An 18,605-nucleotide genomic window follows, 5' to 3' on the forward strand; every position below is an offset into this window, starting at 1 on the left:
ATGCAGATGAAGGCAGGTTACCGGTCCATCTTGGACTGCGTGGTCAGGACGTACCGCGATGAAATGGTTTGCATTTCTTGGTTGCATGCAGCCTCCACCCCTGAGCCTCAGCTTTTGGGGTCCGTTCTCAGGCACTCAGGGGAGCTAATCTGCCTTATAATTAATGGCAATTAATTGTACACTGCTCTATCTGACTGTTCCTTGCGTTGCTTTTTTAACTGTTACCATAGTTGAATTTGTTTTCAGTAGGGCATTTCACATGTGATTTTTGGGGTATTTATATGTAAACCACTAAGGGAGCAATTGTATGGCCCTAGACAGAGTCGTGGGGGCGGGCATAGGATAATTTGGATCCCTGGATCCAAGGTTGGAGAGAAAGCTCCAACCGCGGATCCAAGAATCTGCAGTTCCCTCCCCCTTGCAGCCAGCACAGAGAGAACTGTGCCAGCCGCCTCTCTGAGGTTGCAAAAGTGACTTTGGAGAGGGGGTAAAGGGGAAGTACGTCGTACCTTGAGGTGGCCCCAGTCTCCTTTCCTCCTGCTCCGACGTGCCCCAGCTAGACGGGCGACAAAGCCTGCCTAGCCAAAATGCAGCGTGGCAGGAGCAGGGAGGCCAAGATCGCCTCCACCACTCCTCCCGCTCTGCATAGGACGCCCATAAACCTCCGAGTTTGAAAAGGCGACCCATCCCTTCTCTGTGTCGATGCAGGCCGTGATCCTGGCTCCAGTAGATCTCATCAAAGTCCGTCTGCAGAATCAGAACCACCCGCATGCCCACAGCAGGGCCCCGCCGGGGGAAGCCCAGCCCCGGTACAGGGGTCCCGTGCACTGCGGCGCCATCGTATGGCGAGAGGAGGGCTTCCTGGGCCTGTTCCGCGGCGGGTGGGCCCTGGTGCTGCGCAGCACACCAACCATGGCTGCCTACTTCCTGGCTTACACAGGTCTCTGCCGGGGGATGACCAGGGATGGGCAGGAGCCAGGTGACAGGCAAGGAACGCCAGGGGATCGGGATGTGTGCGCGCGTGGGGGAGACTGGGCGGCGTTGGCATCTCAGCCCTCTCAGGGAGGGAATTTGACCCCTTGCCCCTTATAAGCAAACCCCATAACCCTCCTGCATGACAGATCAGAGATAAGCACGGAGCGTAATTAAAGTGCGGCGTTAATTTCCACAAGATGTAGTGATGGCCGCTCATTTGGATGGCTTTCAAAGGGGATTGCCCACATTCCTGGAGGAGAAGGCTGTCCGTGGCTACTAGTCCTGAGGGCTATATGCTTCCACAAGTATCAGAGGTGGTAAGCCTATTTACATCAGTTGCAGGGGAACATGGGGGGGAAGGTGCTGTCACACTCCTGTCCCACTTGTGGGTTTCCCGTGGGCAGCTGGTTGGGCACTGTGTGAGCAGAACGCTGGACTAGATGGACCCTTGGTCTGACCCAGCAGGGCTCGTCTGATGTTTCTTAACTCTGATCTACAATCAGCAGCAACCCCGTTGGGGGTCCTGGTGTGGGGAGGAGGCTGCAGCCGTCTCACCGCCCCACTGACATCAGAGCCCCCAGCCTAAACTGCAAGGCTCTTCTTTGCCTTCCGCACGGCGTACTCTGCGCGCATGTGCGTGTCCCCAGGCCCAGCAACAGTTCTCATTGCTGGCGGCATCGCTGGGACGGCTTCGTGGGCCTTGGCCACCCCGATGGATGTGGTGAAGGCCCGTTTGCAAATGGACAGGCCAAAGCAGGTGGCGTATCGCGGGGTCCTGGACTGCATCCTCACCAGTGCCCGGGAGGAGGGTCCGCGGGTGTTCCTGAAGGCGCTTGCTCTGAGCAGCCTCCGGGCTTTCCTGGTCAAAGCTGTCACCTTCCTGAGCCATGAGAGCCTCCTCAAAGTTCTCTGTTAAGTGTCGCTCTGTGCATGCGTACTCCGCCCTTCCCCTCATCCTGTGGGGCTTTTGCTTCAATGCCGGGCCGCAGAGACTGAAGCACGCCAGAAGAGCCCTGCGGGATCAGACCAAGGGTCCATCTAGTCCAGAGTTCTGTTCACACAGTGGCCAACCAGCTGCCCACAGGGAGGCCTGGCAGGTTGGAGGTGCCATAGTGGCCTGTCTTGCTCTCCAAAGCGGTGGCCACCCTCCAGAGAGGGCCTTCTCTGCTGTGGCCCCACGCCTGTGGAACAAGTTGCCATTGGAGATCTGCCATGCTCCATCATTGCAGGCTTTTAAGAAGGCCTGGAAAACATACTATTTTACCGTGGCCTTCTTGTGATATGACTGCGATTGTTGCTGGTACTGCCGTTATCGTTGCCGCTGTTCTAATTGTTGGCTTTTCTTGTTTTCTTGTTTTAATGTTTTATCGATTTTAATATTTTGACTGTTTTGATGTGTTTTATTGCTGTAAGCTGCCTTGGGAGGCCTTCTTCCCTGACAGGTGGCCAAGAAATGTTTTAAATAAATAAATAAATAATAAATATTGCTGGGGTGGGGGGACCTCAGGTCAAATTGGGCCCTCTTGGGTTCTGGGGACCGTGCACTTTGGCTCGCTGCATCACTGAGGCTGTTGAACCTCTTCTCCATCATCCCAGAATGCAGGACACGGAAGAATGGGCTCAAGTGACAGGAAGCCAGATTCCGTCTGAACATCAGGAAAAACTTCCTGACTGTTAGAGCAATACGGCAATGGAACCAATGACCTAGGGAGGTGGTTGGCTCTCCCACGCTGGAGGCCTTCAAGACAAGGCTGGACAGCCACCTGTCAGGATGCTCTGACCTGGATTCCTGCTTTGAGCAGGGGGTTGGACTCGATGGCCTTGTAGGCCCCTTCCGGCCCTACTGTTCTATGATTCTAGGATTCTTTGAACCCGAGGCCTGGATTTGGTTTCAGAGAAGCTCTTGGCGGGATGCAATCCAGCGGTGGGCAGGCCAGGTGCAGAGGGATGGAGCCAAAGGCCAAAGTGGGCAGGGCCAACATAAAAATATCAGCCTATTGTAGCTGAAAGCTTTTGCTGCCACTGACTAAGCCCTTTGGAGAGGCATTTCAGCTCTTTAGAATGGGGAAAAAACTGCCAAAAAACCGAGAAATCTCCAAATGAATGTGGTTGAGGGGAAGCAGGTGGGGCGGTCTGGGAAATCCCAGAGGGTAGGATTTGGCCCGCAGCCTCAGATCAGCAACCCCTGCCCTCACACCATCCAGCTCCTCCAAACACTTTTAAATGGGACACGGTGGTCGTGCATGAGGATTAGGAAAAGTGGAGCGAAGGAGAAATGCAATCAAACCGAGCCATTCAACGCAGGAAAGATGAGCCTTGCCCGCTTCCACACTGGCGGCTCCTCGCATGACGAAGTGTTGCTTTTCTGTGCGCTCGACGTTCCACACTCTGGGAGGAAACTGCATGTTGTCTCTGTGCACATCCCGCGGTGTTCTGTCCACTTGCTTCAAGCCCACCCACCAGTTATGGGATCAACCACCCCTGGAGCGCTCACTTAGCGCGATTGCCTGATTTGTCAGAATTGCCTTTGAAATGTCAGAAGACATGCGTAATGTTTGTTTTGGATCGGAAGTGTTTAATTAAGTGTTTAATTACGGGGGGGAACCCCACTTTGCTAAAATGGCTGGAAAGGCAGCACGTTTGTCTTTTAACGGTTTTTAAATTAGTGTTAGAGGCACTACAACATCCTTTCATTTAAATGCTGTTTCCCAAAAAATTTAATATTTTTAAAAAGCCAGAAAAGAGCATTATCTGAGGATGATGGCGGTTTTAGTCTACATCTATAACAGCCTTTCATTTAAATGCTGTTTCACAAATAATTTAATGTTTTTTTAAGATAGCCAGAAAAGAGCATTATCTGAGGATGATGGAAACTGTAGTCGACAACTATAACATTCATTGAAACTCTGTTTCACAAATAATTTAATATATTTTTATAAGATAGCCAGAAAAGAGTTTCATCTGAGGATGATGGAGGTTGGAGTCTACAACTGTAACATTCTTTCATTTAACAGCTGTTTCAAAAATAATTTAATATTTTTTAAAGATAGCCAGAAAAGAGCGTTATCTGAGGACGATGGAAATTGTAGTCGACAACTATAACATTCATTGAAACTGTTTCACAAATAATTTTTTTAATAAGATAGGCAGAAAAGAGTGTTAGCTGAGGATGATGGAAGCTGTAGTCTACACCTATAACATTCTTTCAGTTAAATGCCGTTTCCAGAATAATATAAAAAAGATAGCCGGAAAAGAGTATTAGCAGAGGATAATGGACATTGTAGTCTACAACTATAACATTCTTTCATTTAAACACTTTCATGAATAATATTAAAGGGAAAAAAAAGATAGCCAGAAAGGGAGTGTTAGCTGAGGATGATGGAAGTTGTAGTCTACATCTGGAGCGGCTCTCTTTGCCTCTTCAGTGGGAGGGAAAAAGAGAGATGCGAGCTCCAGGGCTTTTTCACCCATTCCAGGGGTGTGTTGGGAGAACGGGCTTTCGACCTGGCAAATCCAGGACAGCCATTGTTGCCAGCCAGTGTAAACATGACTGAACTAGATGGGTCAAGCAAGGCCGGCCCAGGACATTTGGCTTCCTGAGGCAGAGCAGCAAACGGCACCTGTAGCTTAGTGGCAAAGCCCCTGCCTAGCATGCAGGAGGTCCCTGGTTTGATCCCCGGCATCTCCAGGAAAGGCTGGGAAAGAGACCCAGTCTGAAACCCTGGAGAGCTGCTGCAAGTCAGTGCAGGAATCAGCCTCCCACAGCCTGGAGCCTTCCGGATGTGCTAGAATACGGCTTTCACCCTCCTCAGCCAGCACGAGCTGCAGTCCAACACATCTGGAAGGCCCCCGGTTGAGGGAGGCTGAGCGCGATGCATCAACAGTCTGACTCGGCGTTAGACTGCTTCCTCGGTGTGGGGAGTGTGCTTGGGCGCACCGGCCCCTGCCGATACCACTGTCCGCTGAGAATCCAGCCTGCTCTTCTCTGTGTAGCCCATGCTGGCTGGGGAATGCTGGGAGTTGTAGGACTTCTTTTTCTATTCAAACATGCATTGGATTTTGCCCTTAAGCTCTATACTGCCAGTACCTAAGCCTTAGGAGACGCATTTCCACCTTTTAGAATGGGAGGAAAAAACTGCACAGGCACCGGAAAAACACCACGCGATCGGTGGTTGGGGGAACGGGGGTAGGGCCAAGGGTGTAGATTTCGGGGGAATCCCGGAGAGCCAGATCTGGATCCCCGCAGATCTGGATTTGGCCCCCAGGCCTGAGGCCCTGCCTCCATCGCATAGCAGCAGTCTTGGTTGTAGGGGTGCACGAAAGTCACTTACCTGGTCTCGCAGCTTTTCGCGGTGGGGGGGAGGCGCTTCGCTGCTCCCCCCGCGAAGTTCAGGCCGGGGGGGGGGGGAGGCTTCCTGCCTCGCCCGGCCGAAATTCAGGCCGGTGAGAGGCGCCTCGCCTCGCCGCGAAATTAAAAGTTAAAAAAAAAAAAAGCCCCCGTGATAGGCTACGTGACGATTAACGTAGCCTATCACGGCTAGATCTGCAAAGTCAGCCGTGATAGGCTACATAAATCGTCACGTAGCCTATCACGGGTGACTTAAAAAAAAAAAAAAGCGCATACGCAAATGGCGGCCCCCATAGGGAGCCGCCATTCGCGTTCCTTATTTGGTCACTGTAGTCTACGTAAATCTTTACGTAGACTACGGCGAAAATAAGGGCAACGCAAATTTCACCGTAGTCTACGTAATCTTTATGTAGACTACAGCGACCAAATAAGGAACGTGAATGGCGGCTCCCTATGGGGGCCGCCATTATCTGTACGCGCTTTTTTTTTTTTTTTAAGTCAGCCGTGATAGGCTACGTGACGATTTACGTAGCCTATCACGGCTGACTTTGCAGATCTAGCCGTGATAGGCTACGTTAATCGTCACGTAGCTATCACGGGGGCGTGTTTTTTTTTCTTTTATTGGAATGGCGGCGGTGGCAGCCGGTCGAAAGACCGGCTGCTGCTCCCGCCCCGGACGAAGACCCGACGAACCGCCGGCCGGACCCGCCACCGGGAGGGACATTCGCCAAAGGTAAGTCCCGTCCCGGGGGGGGGGGGTGTGGGGGGCGGGGGGGTGTGCGGAGAATTTCTCCCCGAAACTTGTTCGGGGGGCCAAACTCGTTGGCGCTCGGCCCCCCGAAGGTTTGGGGAGAAATTCTCCGCCATCCCTACTTGGTTGATGTGAACTGGATGTTATCTATCACTACACATCACACATTTCGGGGTTGATCCTTGGCATGGAGAACAGGTTTGGCCCTTGGGCATGGCACACCAAAGAGCCTGCTGGTGGCCTTTGCACATGCGCGTGTGCGTATGTGCGTTGTGGAGAAGGCAGGAGATTAATTGGCACACAAGGGGTTTCCCCTGTCTCTTTTCATTAGTAATAACGCTTTCCCTTTCTTAACTAATTTAAGTCATCGGCTTTTCACCCCGAACATGATTTTTATCACTTGAGTTTGTCTCTGCAAATTTATTGCTGCTAAAAGTGAAGGTAAAAGCAGCTGCCCATTAGGACTTGGCAGTGCACACACTGGAAGTAATTGCTTTTTCTGAGAGCCAGATCACTTTGGGTCTGAGTAAATGTGGGAAAGCAGTGACAGATTTTACTTTCTTGGGCTCCAAGATCACCGCAGACGGTGACTGTAGCCATGAAATTAAAAGACGCTTGCTCCTTGGGAGGAAAGCTATGGCCAACCTAGACAGCATAGTAAGAAGCAGAGACATCACCTTGCCAGCAAAGGTACGTCTAATCAAAGCTATGGTTTTCCCAGTAGTAATATGTATGGCTGTGAGAGCTGGACTATAAGGAAGGCTGAGCGCCGAAGAATCGATGCTTTCGAACTGTGCTGCTGGAGAAGACTCTTACGAGTCCCATGGATTGCAAGGAGGTCAGATCAGTCAATCCTAAAGGAAATCAACCCTGACTGCTCATTGGAAGGGCAGATCCTGAAGCTGAAGCTCAACTATTTTGGCCACCTAATGTGAAGAGAAAACTCCCTGGAAAAGACCCTGATGCTGGGCAAGATCGAAGGCAAAAGGAGAAGGGGATGGCAGAGGATGAGATGGCTAGATAGCATCACCGATGCAATGAAGATGAACTTGAGCACACTCCGGGAGAGTGGAGGACAGGAAAGCCTGGCGTGCTCTGGTCCACGGGATCACGGAGAGTCGGGCACGACTGAATGACTGAACAACGACAACAACAAATGTGGGAAATGCAGAAATAGTGGCACTTGGGCAGAACTGGAGGCGCCCCAGTTGCAAAAGCCTGCAGCCCTCCAGGGCTTTTCTTCATGCTTCTCATCGGATCTGAGCACCGCCACACGTCATCCGAACGAATCTGGTTTAACTGCAACTGTGAGGTGTGCATTCATGCTTGCTAAATCCGGATTAGATTCCCCGCTCCCCCTTAAACGTGCACAGAAAGCGCGAGAAAAGCCCTCCTTTTCACCGCACTGTTTGCAAGTGTGACCAGAGTAGTTCAGGCTGCAAACATATGTTCACTTACCTGGGAGCGAGCCCTACCAAACCCAGCGGGATGCATATCTGATTAGATGGACAGGATGGCATTGTAGGTGGTAACTAATCTGTGACTAAGTATCGTGGACCAGAACTTTGAGCCCTTGGCCTCGGAGCGTTCCGGTCCCCTGTCCTCAGAAAAAGAGGCGGTGGTGGGGAGACAGACACAACGGTGACAATGGCATGTGATGCTGGTACCTGTGTGGTTTCTAATGGGGATATTTAGTAATGATGTTAGAAAGGCAACGAGCAGAGAAAAAAACAAAAAGGCAAAACAGAAGGAGCATTTCCCGGTCCCACATGCACAAAGCCTATCTTAGAATTAGAGGAGGAGACCACCCCCCTCTTCTGTGAAGGAAAGAAAGCAGTTTTACTCACAGCTATTCTTGCATATACAACGCAGGCGCACCATAGAGTTTCAAAAGAGCTTGTTCAGTCCATTTTGTGTTCCATTGCACCAGCAGGAGGGAAAGAGCAAACACATTTGCTCCCAGGAATGGTGGAAGTCAGAGAGGGGGGAGAAGGAAGGGGAGGAGCAAAAGGAAGAAATCACAGGAAACCACATTGTAGGCTACAGAGATCCCAAGGCTAGCTATGCCCCAAATTCCCATGAATTAACTCACTGCAGCACTGCCCCCTTCCAGTAACTTGCAGACAAAGTTGCAGCGTTCCCAACACTTTCTGCTGCAGTTGTATTTTTGTACGAATGTTTTGACTGGAGAACTTCATTGCAAAATTTGGGGGAACACAAAATTTCAAAGGGTAACTGAGTTGTGGTTCATGTTTTGGTTTGAAAGTATGAAATTAGGTCAAGTTGCCTTCAAATGTGAAGCGAACAAATTTCTCTCCCCATTTCTACTTGAGAATGGTTTCTGATCCCCTACTTTGTTTCAACCTGGAAAGCCACGCTTCAGGCAGGCGTGATGGGCGAGGGGAGGTTTCAGATGGCTTTGCTTTCCGTCCTTCCATCCCCCATCCCAGTTTCTCACCTGCTCTTGTATTTAGAGGCCTTGGCGATCGGTCTGAATCTCTACGTGGAGGTTGTTTAGATGAGAAATTAGTTTTCCCTGTTCGCGTAGGGCCTGGCTGTGCATTGGAGAAAACAAGTGGAGGTGATGCATGAGCATGGAGGTGATGCTTACAATTAAACGAGGAAAAGCATCTCTGTGCTAAACACATTGATTTCCACAAAACCTCCCCTTAAACCAGATTAACCTTTGCTCATATTGCTGCAGCTCCAAGGCCAGGCTTTGAAAAGAAGGGCAGACTTTCCGCCCCCTTTGCCTACATCTCATGGCAAGGAGGGATTAGCAATGCCGCGCAGAGCAGACTTTAATTCCCATCCTCCTCCATCCCCCCTAAACCACAATGCCCCAACCCTCTGGATCGCAACAGAAGCACCCAGATGGCCCACCCAGAGCTCACGGACTGCAGTTTACACGTCATCCTTTCCTCTCTGCTTCTTGGGGGGCTTCCAGATAAGCCTTTCATCCTGCGATCCCCCTGCCTTGTTCATGCCGTTTTACCTGTGTGTGTGTCCAGACATCAATGTTTTCTATTTGTAGCCCTCCCGTGCAGGGCCAGCCCGAGATATTTTGCTGCCTGAGGCAAAAACAAGATGATGCCCTCTCCTAATCCATGTAAAAAAGCTTTCAAGACTGAACATCTTTGTTAAGCACTGGGACGCCACACCTGAAGGTGGCATATGGAAGGCCATGTGGGACACACTTCTCTCCTCCAACACCGTGCTGCCACCCCTCAGCATTTGCCGCCTGAAGCAGCTGCCTCACTTGGATTAATGATAAGGCCGGCCCTGCTCCCATGCCGGCCTGCTGCTTCTTCCATCTCCCCCCCCCCACACACACACAATTCATTTAGGAGGAAAGATGGAACAGCTGCACAACGCCTTTTGAGTGCCAGTGCTAGGAACCCTCTGTCTAGAACAAGGTTGCAGAACCTCAGATCTGGGGGCCCAGTCCAGATCACTTGGGGTCCCAGCCCAACCTTCCAGAATTCCCCTGATGGGCATGCTCCCTTCCTCTGGTCCCATCCCCTTTTCCCCGCAACCCCCATCCTTGGGTGGTTTCTCTGCTTTTGTGCAGCTTCTCCCACGTTCCCAAGACGAGGCCTGAAGGCACAGGAGGCAGCCGCCTTGCTGAACCTGAGCAGGTCTGGGTCTGGTCAGTGCTTGGAGGGGAGACCCCCGGGAACCACATGCAGCCCTCTTGAGTTCCACATTTGGAGGAAAGGGGGATATAAATGTAATTCTAAAAAAAATCTAAGGGGTTGTAATGTCTCTCCTAAGGCTCAGTTACTGGCAGGAAGTGCTTGAAGCTACAAGAAGCTGGCATTTCTGGCCCCGCCCTTTTGCTTTCAGCCCCGCCCACCCCTTGGAAGCAGCTCCCAAGAGCTTCTCTAAAATGGGATTCGACCCCTGGGCCGAACGAGATACTGCACCTCTGGTCTGGATGCACCCCTGGTTTCTTTGGCCAGAGGCAGACCTACAGTGCAATCCTGTACGTGTCGGTTCAGAAGGAAGCACCACTGGATGCCATGCGATGTAGGACCGAACCTGTGAATGGCTGCAGGGGGCTGGAAGGATGGAGGGCTGCTTGTGAGGCGTGCAGCAGTAGACATTCTGCTCAGTGGTGCAGTGGCAAATTTGGAAGTGCAGGCGCTCCTCCTGACCGTCCCCAGAACGGTCATGGAGGCGGCGGCTACCAATGGCCACTAGTCTCGATGGCTGCGTGCCACCTCCAGTACCAGAGGCAGTAAGCCTGTGTGCACCAGCTGCTGGGGAACATGGGTGGGAGGGTGCTGTTGCGCTCATGCCCTGCTTGTGGGTTCCCGGTCGACAGCTGGTTGGCCACTGTGTGAACAGAGCGCTGGACTAGAGGACCCATGGTCTGATCCAGCAGGGCTCTTCTGATGCTCTGATGTTCTGAAGTTCAGAACCATCCCACCCAGGAGAGTCCCAAAGGGCAGGCGGATCCATACCAACAACCCAGTTCTAGCAGTTTTCATCTCCACCAGGAGCAGGTCTTTTCATAGAATCACAGAAGAGTAGGGTTGGAAGGGGCCTACAAGGCCATCGAGTCCAACCCCCTGCTCAATGCAGGAATCCAATTCGGAACCATTCGTGAAGCAAATGAGTCCAAATTGCCCATTTAAGCCTAAGCCACCCCCAAATGCTTTGGCAACGACAGGGAGCAATATGATGTTCCTGAGAAAATTCATTTCCCCCAACTACAATGAGGATTGCAGCGAAGCTCAGAGGGAGCAGGGAATTCTGAGGGGGTGGGGGTGGCAGATGGCGTCAGCATCCCTGCTAATAAAAAAGTGTTGGTGAGCCCTGGCTTCATGACACCACTGATCCCATATTACTATAAATATTATTATTTCACCATCTGTACACAGAGCACTTTACAGAGTATAAGGGCACTTCTACATGAGGTTTTTATCCCGCACCTTTACTGGGGCTTCTGCTTCTGGATTCTTTGAGGGATTAAGATGGGCTCCTTTACACATGCTTCTTTCTGGGATTTTTCTTCCTCTGCCGTTCTATATGTTTCATTATATAGCCACTAGATGGCGTTGTGGTATAATGGAATTGCACAATTACCTGTTATAAATAGAATGCCATTCAGAAAAACACCGCACTTTCCTCTAGCTAAAAAAGGTCTGCGGGATCGGTTGCAAAGCACAGGAGAGGCCCTGGAGGATGACGATGTCATGTGAAGGACCCGCAAACTACCGTGAGTGAGCAATCACGAGCGCACAATAAAAGCCTTGTGTAGAAAGGCTCCAAAACAAGGTCCTTTACTGGCTGGGAACAATGCTGAAGTTCAAACCCTCATGCAGCCATGATGCTTATTGGATGACCTTGGGCTGGCACACACTCTGCTCAGCATATCCTACTTGATAAGAATAGCTGTGATGATAAAAAATGCGTGGTGGTAAGGTAAAGGGAAAATATACGTAGTTATGTTAAACGTCAATAAGTAGATTTAAATCCAATGTGTTTCTTTTTATTTATTTTTCTCCCTGCGCCCCTTTCTGTTGGTTTGTTTAATCTTGTTTTGGAAAACTAATAAAATCTTTAAAAACGAAGGTGGCGGTGGGAAAACCTGGCAGGTCAGGAGTGGCTTAGCTGACAATGGAACCAAGTGCCTAAGAGGGGGGTGGTCCCTCCCTCCTCAGTGGAGGCCAAAGTCAAGGGTCCCACAGCCCAGCCCCCCCTCAAATGGCCACCCAGATAGCAGCAGATGATGAGGGCAGCAGAAGCAAACCACGTTTCATTCCTGTAGCCGTGATGGTGCTCTGATTTCAGTGAGTTTAAAATGCAAAACTGCACATGCTCAGAGGATTTGCTGTTTATTCGGTCAGTCGCTTCCGACTCTTCGTGACTTCATGGGCCAGCCCACGCCAGAGCTTCCTGTCAGCCGTCGCCACCCCCACCCCCAGCTCCCCCAAGGCCGAGCCCGTCACCTCCAGAATATCATCCATCCGTCTTTCCCTTGGTCGGCCCCTCTTCCTTTTGCCTTCCACTTTCCCTAGCATCAGCATCTTCTCCAGGGTGTCCTGTCTTCTCATGATGTGGCCAAAGTACTTACCATTTTTAAAATCAGCGTCAGCAAATGGTTGCAATTGTTCTAACATATTAGGGAACGAAGGGCACAGATCTATGCCTCTTTAGAGAGAAAACAAGTCCTACAAGTCCCAGCATGCCCCAGCCAGCTGGAGCATGCTGGGAGGTGCCGGACTGGTTTTCTGTCTAAACGTGCATGGGATGGCGCTCCTAGGTGTAAAGCATGGAAAAGTGGTTGTGGGGTTTCAGGGGTGGGAGAGAGAAATGTCAGTTGTGTGATTTGCAATTGAAGGAATACACATGGCTGTCTAAAAGGGGGCGGGGGCACTGGACCATTAAGTCCAGGATGTCAGTGGGGCAGTCAATCCTCTCTGGGTTTCAGCCGGGACCATCAGAACTCTCGAGGAGATGCAACGGCAGACCGCCGTCCAGAAAGTGCGGTGAGCAGCGGCAAGGTGGGAAGTGCGAGAGCGGCTGGGCTGGGATTAAAACCCCACCCGGGATGCCTGTGTGACGGGACATGACGTCTCTGGACCAGGGGAGCCAGAAGCCCTGGCTGAGCTTGGCACATCTGGATTTGAACAAAACCAGGCCCAAACCTTGGGCTTCAGCAGGGCTCTGCTCTAGCAAAACAGAATCACAGGGGTCTTGTGTCTGTAAGGTGCTCGTGTTACCCGCCAGATGGCACCAGAGGACTACGGCTAGAAGACGTCAGCTCAGCTGCTGCTACCGCTCAGTTTCTCTTCCCTTCTCCGGTAGGGAGACTGAGACCCAACCTTTCCCTAGCTGGCATTTTCTAGACATGTTGGACTACAACTCCCAGCATCCACAGCCACATGGGGATGGTGGGGGGTTGGGAAGGAAGTACCATTTGCTGGGGAATGTGGGTGGGAGGATGCTGTTACTCTGTTTTTAATTGCATAATTGGCTCTCTACAACTGTGGTCCTATTTTTTTGTTTTATAACTGAACTCCAGGAACATGCCAGAACAGCACTCCGAGCTCACTGCCTCATCCGGCCTTGCGGAAAGCGCGCCTTGGCCACAGCCACTGAGGAACCAGGGCCAGCCTAGAGATTTTTGATCTGGTTGTGGCCGTTCGTGGCTGAATTACATCCAGTTCAGACTACTGCTCTACATGGGGCTGCCCTTGAAGACTGTTTGGAAACTTCCACTGGTCCAGAATGCTGCGGCCAGACTGTTGACTGGAGCCAGTTACCAGGAGCATGTGACTCCCTTGTCACAACAGCTTCACTGGCTTCCTCTCTGTTTCTGGGCAGAATTCAAAGTGCTGGTTATGACCAATAAAGCCCTAAACAGGTTGGGAACAGGCTACCTGAAAAACTGCCTTCTGCTATATGAGCCTGCCCAGGTTTTAAGAAGTTCATGAGAAGCCCTTCCCTTAATACTGCCACGTTCAGAGACCTGTTTGGTGGCAATGCTAGGCAGGGTCTTCTCGGTGGCTGCGTCCAGACTGGTCAACTCTCTGCTAAGGGAGGTTACATTGGCTCCCTCTCTGTGGTCCTTCCACTGGATGGGAAAGACATTCTTATTCAAGCAGGGCCTTTGGCGTGTAAGCAGGTCTGTTGGACTGGGTGCTATTTTTATTCTGTTATTCTGTTTTTAATTGCATTTTTAATGTATTATTATTTGTTATTGTTTTAATGTATTAATGTATTTGTGCATGTAATCTATTTAATGCATTGTTTTTAACACATTATTCATTATTGTTTTAATGTATTAATGTATTTATGCATGTAATGTATTTAATGTATTGTTTTTAACACATTATTATTTATTATTGTTTTAATGTATTAATGTATTTGTGCATGTAATGTATTTAATGTATAGTTTTTAATGTATTATTATGTCTTCTTATTCCTTGTATTCTTATTTATTTTGTTATTCTTATTCTAACTCAAGCAGGCCTTTGGCATGAGAGCTGGTTTGTTGGGCTGGGTGCTGTTTTTATTCTGATGCTCTGTTTTTAATTGCAGTTTTAATGCATTATTATTTATTATTGTTTTAACCAAGTTTTCATGCAATTCTTTTTTCTTCGTTCCTTTGCGCAGCCTGCCTTGAGTGCCGTTTTCTTGGTAGAAAGGTGGGATACAAATCCAATCACTCAATCAGTCAAGCTCACACATAGCTGGAGCTTTGCGGGAAGGGATTCTGTAGGCACGGCTCCCAAACGGGGGCTTCCAGAACTGAGGTCCGTGCATCACATTGGACCTTCTGACAGCCTTCTGTCCTGTCTGGGCAGTCTGCGGTTCTCTGCTTTGGCTTACAGACGGCGAGAGGCTCCTCCTTGGAAGCTGACTTTGGGGAATGGCGTAGTGATACTTGTGGAAGCACGGGCGCGCATCGTGACAATCCCCATTGGCACGCCGCCAGGGAGAGCCGAAAACTAACAGGAAGCCATGTTGATCCATATCAACAAACCAGTTCTAGCAGTTTTCATCTCCGCTGGGAGCAGGTCTTTTGTAAAGCGAATGGGTCTTCCTTCCCCATTCAAGGCCAAGCAGTCCCCAAAGACTTTGCATGACAACAGGGAACAATATATTGTTGCTGGGGAATTCATTTCCCAATATATTGTTGCTGGGGAATTCATTTCCCCCAGCGACTCCAAGGACTGCAGCTAAGCTCAGAGGGAACAGGGAAACATGAGTGGGGTGGAAGGTGACATCAGCGTCCATGCTAATAAAACAGCGCCAGGGCTGTGCCCACGTGAGCCCTGGTTCCACTGCATCACTGAGTTTGGAGGAATTCAGGCGATCAGGCAAAAAATGGGAGGATGTGGTGGTCTGCGAACGCTGACACACCACTGCTAAGGACCAGAGATCAGGCTGTCATAGGGAGCTGCCTCATATCAAGTCTCTCTTCCTCCTGCTCTTTGGCAGTGACATGTCAAAGCATCGACAGGAACAGTTGCCACCCTGTGGTGAGTTTACCGCTGCCGCTACTCACCTGCACTCATCCAGAGCAGCACGCGGTAGGTAGGACGGATGTCAAGGGCAGGCCTGGTTGGGCACCGGCCAAGGGCCCTCACCCCAGCAGGACCCCCCTAACAAGAGCCCCTGGACTTGCTCCTCCTCTTGACCGTTGCCATGTGCTTGTTGACCTGGGATGGTTTATGATCTGTGTACCTGGGAGAAAGGGGCTCCCCAGGGAAGGATCAGCGGTAGGCATGGTTGGGCACTTGCCAAGGGCTCACGCCCCAGCAGGGGCCCACAGACAAGAGCTCTCCTCCTCTTCACCAGGCAAGCTGCTGGCTCACTTGCCTCTCACTCCGGCCCGGACAACGTCGGTGGTGGGAAGGAGGACCAGGAGATGCCGCGGCCTCCTTGCTCACAGGCTCCCTGCTTGTCAAGCGAGCGAGCGGCAGCCATGATATATGATAGCCTTCATCAGGCCCGGCGCCAAGGGTCGGCACGGCCAGGCACCTGCCAGGGGCCCTCACCCCAGCAGGGGGCCCCTGACAAGAGCCCCCCGGAGCTGCTCTTCCTCTTCCCCATGGCAGTCTTCTTGCTCACCTGCTTCTCGCTCCAGCCTGGACAACGGCGGTGGTGAGAAGGAGGAGCGGCAGACGCCACGGCCCGCTTGCTCCCTGGCTCTCTCGGCCTGTCAAGCGAGGAAGTGGTGGCCATGAGGACGAGGAGGAGCAAGAGCAGCTGTGGACAGACTCACGGACAGGGGGGGCTCATGGGGGTGAGGGTAGGACGGGGCCCCCACCGAGGGAGGGCAGCCATCAAAATCTGGAGCAGGCACTGGGGGCAGGCAGGGAAGCCTGGCCCTCTGGCCACAACGGCAATGCAGCTCCAGAGAAAGGCCCTCTCCCTTCCCCTGTAGGCCTCAGATGCTACCCTGCGCTCCTCGCATTGAGGAGGGCCGGGGTAAGGTTTACAAACCAGCCTCTCCACCCCGGTTGCCTTGGCGGGCTCTTCCTTCGTGCCTGTCAGCTGTTTAATTATAAAACCTCCCCTCGGATCCAGTTGCAGGAGGCTGTTGTTTAAACACTGTTGACAGTTTGGCAGATCTGAAGCTCAAAAGAGGGAAGCGAGGTGGTGGAGGCGGGGGGGGGGCATTGGAGAAAGCAGGCATCAAAGGGGGATCTTGAAAATGCCTCGAGACAGATTTTTTGGGTCTCCCTGAGCCGACAAGATCCCTCCGTCCTGGAAAAGAAACGAGATCAAAGGGTCCCCTTCTTTAAACTCAGCTGAATCCTGCTGAAGGGAAAACTGAGGCACAGAGAAAAAGAGAGCGTGAGAGAGAGAGAGAGAGAGAGAGAGAGAGAGAGAATGATTTGGGGGAGCCAACACAGCACGTAACCAATTAATCTGCTGTCTAACAGCCACCATTTGCAAACAAGCTTCCCTCCGCTCTCCTGCAGACTGCCAAAATGTCCCCTACCCCATGTTAAGAGTTACAATCCACAGCTGGCTGGGTGGGTGAATGGACATTACTGCTGGAGGGAACGTGGGTGGAGCTGCTCTACCTCTGGGCACAGCTGAACCTCTCGAAGACACCGCTTTCCCGCTGGAGAAGCTTTCCAAGAGAGGTGTGTGCAGCCACATGGGTGCCCGTGGGCCCTGCTTTGGAGACCCCGTCCGCAGAAGGTTGAAAGCAAGGTTAAAGACACTTTGCACTTTCCCCGCCTCCCTCTGAGCCACCGATGTCTTAAACCTGGGGCCTGATCCATTCAGGACCCGCACTGAACAGATTCGAGGGTACCACTACGACACGGGTCCCCTTGTGCGGAAGGGTGACATGCAGCTTATAGATGGAAAGTGGATACGGACAAAAAAAGCAAGGAGAAGTTTACACACATCCCTCAACTCGAAGCTGTAGCTGCCCCGGTTCCCTCGAAGAGGCAGGTGTTTTCCTGAGCAGGTAGCGCGCCTTCCCCCTCTCAAATGAGAGCCAAGAGCAAGCCCGTGTGTTTGGATTTTATAGGTACCACCCCTAAGCGCCGGACACCGTCTGAAGACACATTCACATCCCTTTCTTCACCAAGGAGAAAAAGGGGGCCCTTAACTTCTTTGCAGGAAAGCAGGTTTCTCACAGCAAAGAAGAACAGTCTTATCAGAACGGAAGTATGAAATGTACAGGACAGCCACTCTGCGTTATCTGCTTGGTGTTAGCAACCCAAACCAGAAGAGTTTATTGTACTGCAGCAATTTGCCATTATACACAGTTACAGGGGGGGAAAGATCATTGGACAACTTAAAACTCTACTAACAGACCCTCAAAAATGGAATAATTTTCCTTACAGCCTTTAAGCTTTGTAGCACACATCTGTAAAACATTGACAAGAAATTCAGATGTTCTGAAGGATGCCTATTTGTCAGCATTAGACAACAGAAAGCAAACCTTTACAAGAGATGGCCTTCCCTTCAGCGATTTGAACAACGGGTGGATATATTTGGCTCTAAGATCATTATAGATAGAGCATTCTAGAAGTACATGGATAATGTCTTCAACTGATACAGGATTGCAACCACAGACTCTGTCCTTCTTAGGAACCCCTTTATGTTGATTCACCCAAAGAAAGAACATTTAATCTTGCCCGAGTAAAGGCTACCCTCATTTTAACATTTGGCAGATCTTGGTGTTAGCAGCAAGAAGCATTAACCCTCACTATATTTGCGTACCACTATTTTAAAAAAATATTATTATTTATTGCATTTCTATACACCCCTCCCGCCGCCAAGCTGAAGCTCTCCGGGCGGTTCGCAGAAGGTAAAAACATTAAGGTTTTTAACATCCTATGCATGTTAAGACAGAAAAATATCCTGCAATTCCCAGCATTCCCCAGCCAGCGTGTCTAAACATGCATAGGATTGCACCCTAAAATACGATATACAAAATTTAAAAGCCATTTACATAAAAGCACACATACAATATGCACAGACAACATATAGCTGAAAACAAATTTGAGCAGTCAGTCATAACTAAAGACACATCCAGGACGGATTAAAGCTCATCATGCCTGGGAAAAGAGAGAGGTCTTAACCTGGCACTGAAAAGATGACGTTGGTGCCAGGAGGCCCTCATCTAGGAGCTCCACAGCTATATAAGCCAACTCTGACTTTACAATTGTTGCCAACTACTCTTAAGTAAATACTAGACACTGTATATGACTCTGAAAAGTTCACACTTAACTCCTCATCGCTCCCTTCTGCAAAAATCCATGACAACCGAGCTTAGCTCGGAGCTGATTTCAGCTCGGAGCCCAGGTCACACACCCAGCTTGCCCATCCCTCAGGAAATCCCTGCCCAAACCCTTTATTTCTGGATGCCAAGGTTAGCCCGGTCATATTTGAAACAATGATAAGAACATAAGAAGAGGCCTGCAGAATCAGACCAAAGGCCCATCGGATCCCATGTCCTGGTCTCCCCACAGTGGTCAACCATGCGCCAAAGAGCACACCTGCAAGAGCCCTCTTCTGTTGTTCCTTGCCAGAAGCTTGGAACCC

The 18,605-nt window shown here is 50.7% G+C and overlaps 1 protein-coding gene across 1 annotated transcript; it reads left to right on the forward strand.

The window, feature by feature from the left end:
- SLC25A45 (solute carrier family 25 member 45) lies at positions 1-1,891 on the forward strand. Its single transcript, XM_084824501.1, has 3 exons — positions 1-66; positions 670-979; positions 1,623-1,891. Exons 1-3 carry the CDS (start codon positions 1-3, stop codon positions 1,889-1,891), a joined length of 645 nt encoding a protein of 214 aa, XP_084680627.1.
- Positions 1,892-18,605: the final 16,714 nt, after the last annotated feature.

Source organism: Heloderma suspectum, chromosome 17 (genome assembly GCF_057233095.1).
Source record: "Heloderma suspectum isolate Gila_16-S chromosome 17, 16-S_ref, whole genome shotgun sequence".
Taxonomy (NCBI): Eukaryota; Metazoa; Chordata; class Lepidosauria; order Squamata; family Helodermatidae; genus Heloderma; species Heloderma suspectum.